Source organism: Engraulis encrasicolus, chromosome 18, assembly GCF_034702125.1.
Source record: "Engraulis encrasicolus isolate BLACKSEA-1 chromosome 18, IST_EnEncr_1.0, whole genome shotgun sequence".
Taxonomy (NCBI): domain Eukaryota; kingdom Metazoa; phylum Chordata; class Actinopteri; order Clupeiformes; family Engraulidae; genus Engraulis; species Engraulis encrasicolus.
Genome location: NC_085874.1, coordinates 8,743,136 through 8,749,821, shown reverse-complemented (window position 1 = coordinate 8,749,821; position 6,686 = coordinate 8,743,136). Strand labels below are relative to the sequence as shown.

General features: G+C 44.1%; 1 protein-coding gene across 1 annotated transcript; it reads left to right on the top strand.

The window, feature by feature from the left end:
- Positions 1-278: 278 nt before the first annotated feature.
- On the top strand, positions 279-6,686 carry LOC134468771 (syntaxin-11-like). Its single transcript, XM_063222642.1, has 5 exons — positions 279-922; positions 1,975-2,082; positions 2,352-2,498; positions 4,939-5,112; positions 6,440-6,686. Exons 1-5 carry the CDS (start codon positions 344-346, stop codon positions 6,671-6,673), a joined length of 1,242 nt encoding a protein of 413 aa, XP_063078712.1. The 5' UTR covers positions 279-343; the 3' UTR covers positions 6,674-6,686.

Genomic DNA, 6,686 nt, shown 5'->3' with positions numbered 1-6,686 from the left:
GTTACAAAGTCTGACACTGTTACGTGTCTGTACCTCCAGTGTGATTTGCTCAGGTTTTGTTTATGTATAGTAGCCTAATCAGTAGTTGTTTAGTAATTCTATTGAAGATTATGTATAATATGTATAGAATTTAAACGGTTTTTGGTGTTTTCTGAAAAGTAGCCATTTTGGACATACAAAGTTTCCGCCCTACATTGACGATATGGGTATATTTATATGTGCTCTTTGTGGAGTAGCTTTGAATCGCATTGTACTTGTAAAATACCAAGAAAGGCTTTTCTATTCTATCGATCTTAACTGTATTGAGTGTGGTGTTGTGTTGTGTTGTGTCCAGCAGGAGGCGATGCGGGACAGGCTGAGTTCGCTGCGCTCTCTCTCCGGCCAGCAGGGGGCGTTGGAGAGCAGAAACTCATTCGACAGGGACTCATTCAATGGGGACTCCTTCAACAGAGACTCGTATAGCAGGGACTCATTCAATGGGGATTCTCATAACAGGGACTCATTCAGTGGGGATTCTTATAGCAGGGACTCATTCAATTTACATAGCAGAGACTCGCGTAGGGAATCGCATAGCACGGACTTGCGTAGGGAATCGCATAGCAGGGACTCGCATAGCACGGACTTGCGTAGGGAATCGCATAGCACGGACTTGCGTAGGGACTCGCATAGCAGGGACTCGCGTAGGGATTCGCATAGCAGAGACTCCCATGGCAGACACTCCTTTAGGGAGTCAGTCAGCAGTGAGTCCTTTAGCCATTTGACTCTGGGAGAGGAAGAGGAGGGGGATGATGGAGAAGAAGAAGAAGAAGAGGAGGAGGAGAGAAGAGAGGAGCGCAGCGGCAACACAGAGGAGGTGGAGCAGGTGCTGCAGGAGGCTCAGGAGGTGCGACGGGAGATCCAACTGCTGAAACTTGACGTCAAGGTACTTGTGTGTGTGTGTGTGTGTGTGTGTGTGTGTGTGTGTGTGTGTGTGTGTGTGTGTGTGTGTGTGTGTGTGTGTGTGTGTGTGTGTGTGTGTGTGTGTGCGTGTGTGTGTATGTGTGTGTGTGTGTGTGTGTCAGGACGATACAAATTGCTTGACGCCAAGGTGTGTGTGGTGTGTGAGTGAGTGAGGCCTGAGATATGCCTGCTGCAGGATACGTGTGTGTGTGTGTGTGTGTGTGTGTGTGTGTGTGTGTGTGTGTGTGTGTGTGTGTGTGTGTGTGTGTGAGTGTGTGTGTGTGTGTGTGTGCCTAAACGAACGTGTTGCCATGCAAATTTTATTTAAATTTTGCATGCTGTAGGACACCTGACGCAAAGTACACAAACGTGTGTGTGTGTGTGTGTGTGGTGAAGTATTGAAAGAACCGCGAGGGGCGATGTTTTGAACTTCTCTTTTGAGGTCGCGGTAGCGTGAAACAATGGTGGAAAATATTAATGAGAGCCCCATTGGCTATCTGCCCCCCAGGTGATCCCTCTAGCTCTGATACTTCTGCAAGGAGTAAGTTGAGTTACACAGCAAGCATATGCCGGGCCTAACTGTGATGTAGTCATGAATGTAATTCTCCATTGTAAGCCCCATTGGCTATCTGCCCCCCAGGTGATCCCTCTAGCTCTGATACTTCTGCAAGGAGTAAGTTGAGTTACACAGCAAGCGTATGCCGGGCCTAACTGTGATGTAGTCATGAATGTAATTCTCCATGTGCAGCAGTGGCCTCCAAATGGCTGCCCTCGGGCCATATCCGACCCTGACATGGCAAACATTTGGCCCGCCATGAGGCTGGAACAAATGAAAATGTCTGTGGCCATACAGTCGGGTGATTTGTTTGGCCCTCAGCTTCATTTGCGATGCATAATTTGGCCCTTGGAGAAAAATAATCGGAGACCACTTTGATGTACAGTATACTATATATGAAGAAATTAACAATGGAGTAAAACTGACCTCGACCTTGTCTTTGACCTTTTGAACTTGTCTTTGACCTTTTGACCTTGTAGCGTCTGCGTGATCAGAACGCGCGGCTCCTGAGTAACCCCTGCGCCACCTCTGAAGGTCATCAGGATGCCAACGCCATCGGGCAGGAGATTAAGACACGCGGAGAGGAGGTGGGCGTGTGTGTGTGTGTGTGTGTGTGTGTGTGTGTGTGTGTGTGTGTGTGTGTGTGTGTGTGTGTGTTTTCTTGATGATTGTGTGTAATGTTGAAGATTTTTCTGTGCGTGTGTGTGGTCTTGATGATGATGATGATGTGTGTGTGTGTGGTGATGATGATGAAGATGATTGTGTGATAAGGATAATGATGATGTGTCTGTGTAGTGTTGAAGATATTGTGTGCTGATGGTGTTTGTGTGTTTTGTGTATGTGTATGTGTGCTCAGGTGCTGGGTCGTCTTCGTCAAATGGATGAGCGTTCTCGGCGGCGAGAGGAAGAGCTCGGTGTGAATGCGGTGGCGGCGCGAATCGGCCGAACGCAGTACGTCTGCCTTAGCAACGGTTTCCGAGACGCCATGAGGGACTACCAGCAGGTAACACAGACACACAGACAGACAGACAGACAGACAGACAGACAGACACACACACAGACACACACACAGACACACACACAGACACACAGACACACACAGACACACACAGACACACACACACACACACACACACACACACACACACACACACACACACACACACACACACACAGACACACAGACACACAGACACACAGACACAAACTGACAGTGACACTGAGTAACAGGTCAGTTTGGTAGATGTTTCGCTCCACTTCTAAATGAGTTTGGGAATTTTAAATATGTTACATGGATTATATTCGTACAGTACTTCGCTAGTCCATATATGGTCGATGTTGGTTCACAGAGAACAGAACACATTTCCAAGGAAAGCATGCGACATGAACCATGTGAAAATTGTGGCATTTTCAAAACATTCAATATGTTAATAAGGCAGAACATCATATACAGATAACATATCAGTTGCTAAAGTCAAACAGAATTATTGTTTTGAGGTAATTATGTGGTCATTTAAAATTTCATCCTTGCAACAAATCCCAAAAAAGTTGGGACAGGGCCAATAAAATGTATTTTTATATTGGATAAGACTAAACACAACACAAGAGATGAGACTGAACAGTTAAATACTTTGACTGATGGCATAATTTTGTTCAAAAATTAAATATTTTGATGTGCGAGACATGATTTCAGCAGCTCAACTGATAGGTATGTTCTTCAACTTGTTTACCTTTTTGTTATGCTTAATATGCGGCATATCCTGACTGCAAGAAAACAATTTTGTGACCTGTTTATTTTTATGATGGAACCACACTTTGGAACATAGAAGAGATTGAAATTTGCCACCGTTATGGGCCAATATCTAAAGGCGGTGCTCCAAAATATAATGCCTTGGTAGCTATGTATGCTGTTTAAAGTCTGTATATATCATTCAACATTCATTTTAATGCTCTACATGAGCAAGAAGACCATAACCAAGGCACCTCTGCACCCCCTTACCATCATATATGCTTTCTTTCAGACTGACCACTAAATCAAGGTTAAGTATTCATTTTCTATACAACCTGGAGGGTGCATGACTCCAAGATTTAAAAAAAGGATGAAATATTTTCCATTCTGTAATCAGAGGACAGTTTCACATGTCTCCTAGGTCCATCTAGAATGAGCTTTTCCGCATGCAACACTGTTTAATGTCTGCATCATGTGCATTAATCAAGTGTTGTGTTTATGGTCATTTTTTCGAGAGCTGTCATTGTTGGAGTGTCATAGTTTGCTTATTGACGACGAGTATGCCATGATCTCATAACTCATGTAATGATTACACAGAACTCTATATTACGGAAATGGGCCTTATATGCCTGCAATTTGGATAATTCAATCTTTCTGTGTAATAGATGAGTAATTAGCCCCTCAAATCTTCGCTTCTGAGTGCCACAGCCTCTCTGTGAGGGTATTTTATTTGTGCATTCATGTTGGCAGTCAATGTAGTTCCTTTTAAAATATTCTTCCTTGTGTTATTTTAAAAATTATCCAACTATTACAACATGTTTTGGCCCTGTCCCAACTTTTTTGAGATTTGTTGCATGGGTCAAATTTTAAATGATAACATAATTACCTCAAAACAATAATTCTGCTTGACTTTAACAACTGATATGTTGTCTGCACATAATGCTCTACCTTATTAACATATTGGATGTTTTGAAAATGCGAGCATTTTTATTTTATTCACAACATACAAAGTGTCCCAACTTTTTCGGAATCCGCTTTGTATATTTTTAAGGGGCTTTTATGCCTTTATTCGATAGGACAGTCTGAGGTGGTGACAAGAAGCAAGCGGGACAGACAGACGGGGTGGGAATGGGAGATGACCTCGGCCAGACTCGAACCAGGGTCCCCATGGACATGCAAACCCGAATGTGGGGGGCTTAGCGCGCTGCGCCACAGCGCCCCCTGAACCATGTGACTTTTGGGACTTTTACACCTCACAATTCTGGATCATTTTTCTCCCACAAACGGCCTCCATGGCCATACTACACATTTAAACACCTTAAGTTTAAAAGGTATGTTAAGTATGCCTTCTGAGGAGTAGTGGTCTTTATGAGGTTAAGTTAGAACACATTGTTAGGAGCAGTGGTCTTTAGTTCATGAGGTACACTGTCTTAGGAGAAATGGTCTGAATTACAGGAAAAAAGTTGTCTAAAAAGCAATAGTCTTGGTGGTGAGCAGTTTAAGAACTAGAACCATTGATAAATTTACAAAAATAAATACTGTAACACATATGTAGAACAGGACAATATTCCAAGTACTCTGTATTAGGAACTATGGTCTCTGGTTTATTAGGTAAGCTGACTTAGGAGTGATCTTTTGCTTTAACTTAAGAGAAGAGCCAGCGGTAGGTGTGCTGCAGGGTCCACTTGCTAAAGTGTGTGCGTGTGCTCCCCAGGCGGAGACGAGTCATCGTGAGGCGTGCTCCAATCACATCCGGCGGCAGATGGAGATCGTAGGCCGCGACATGACGTCCGAGCAGCTGGACGATATGATGGAGAGCGGACAGTGGAACGTCTTTGCAGATAACCTGCTCGCTGAGGGCAAGACAGCGCGCACTGCCCTTAATCAGGTACGTTGTACTGTACAGACTACACGTTTAAAATGATGCTGCACCATCTAGGTCATCTTCACCACGACCACCACCATCTTTGGAAATAACCTCAATTTCCTCTCCTGCAGTTAAATAATTGAGTTTATCTTTCTTCTGTTTTTTCAGCCATTCTTCCCTTATTCTTGATGCTACTTCTAGTTGCAAGCTAGCAATTGTCATTGGATCGTATGGGTCCAGTGATGTATGCCAGCTTGAAGGTAAAATTCCTGCTGTCAGAGTCAGAAAATGGCTAGAAATACAGGAGAAAGGTCAAACTCAATCATTTAGCTCAAAGGAAGGTGTACAATGAGCTTATTTCCAGAGATGGTACAACACTACTGAAACCAGGTATGGTACAGAGTTTAGCACGGGACATCAAGAATACACCTTCAACCTGGTACACTATGACAATGGCTTTCCTGTACAGTGAGGGGTAGACTGCACGCACTGCGCTTAATCAGGTATGGTTCACAGATAACTAGGCGGTGTAATAATTAGCACTTTACGGTTCTGTCATTCCATGGGTGTCTTGTGTGTCTCATGGTTTTCTTGCTGTAGTTACTGTACTATAGTTCTATAGTAGCAGTCTAGGTAGGGTTCCAGAATCCCATGGCTCCATATGTAGTTGTATGGTTCTGTGCTCTAATAATTAGCAGTGCAGCAGGGAAGAGGAGTGACCAATGGTGACTTTGTGCACTACGCCTTCAGGCACAATTTTGCATCAATTTCACCAGTTCCCTTGCTTGTTTCCCTGTTCTTGGCAAAAGTAAAGCAGCAGATATGTTGCTTTACTGCCAGGTTAGGGTTAGGGATGGTCAGGGCACAGCAGAGCATTTTCACATGTTGCAACAGAAAATGGCCGCAGCAACAAACCTCATCACGTGACAAAAGTGCTTTCCCGCTGAGTTGAGGACCATGACTTTACTTGCAAATGCGTCACACCTCAACACGGAATGCGCTCTCATGAAATAAATATGCCTTTACATGATGCCAGTCTGTGAAATGTTATTGGTAATGGGAACAAGACAGGTGAAGAGCCAACGTAAATGGGAATGACCAATTCCCTTCTCTGTCTGGTCTATGTAAATGGAGCTGACCTGTTGTGTTGTGTTCACTAAATGGTAACGTCCAATTCAGTTCTCTCTCTGTAAAGGGAAATGACCAAATACTTTTTTTTTTCGTCTAATTACGAATTGATTTCTCTTTCTGGCATTGCTAAAACGATGTAAATAGGAATTACATGTTTATTTCTCTCTCTGGCGTTGTCGATGTATTCATTTCTCTCTCCGCCGTTGGTGATTTCCAGATTGAGCGTCGGCACCAGGACCTTCTGGATCTGGAACGGCGTATCAGGAGTGTCCACGAGGTCTTTCTGGACGTGGCCATGCTATTGGAGGAGCAGGGTGCCATGGCAACAAGCATCCAGCTGACTGTGGAGCAAACCGAGGTTGCTACAGGAGACGCCGTCGCCAAGATCGAGTCGGCCAAGAAATATGACCGCAAAAACCCCTTGAAGAAGTTAATGTTCTGGAGACGCTAACACACACAAACAC

Bases quoted from the DNA above. Each gene is read 5' to 3' on its own strand.
- LOC134468771 (XM_063222642.1), top strand. From the start codon at position 344: ATGCGGGACAGGCTGAGTTCGCTGCGCTCTCTCTCCGGCCAGCAGGGG. The intron at 923-1,974 runs GTACTTGTGTGT...TTGACCTTGTAG, and splicing joins TGCTGAAACTTGACGTCAAG to CGTCTGCGTGATCAGAACGC. The intron at 5,113-6,439 runs GTACGTTGTACT...GGTGATTTCCAG, and splicing joins CGCGCACTGCCCTTAATCAG to ATTGAGCGTCGGCACCAGGA.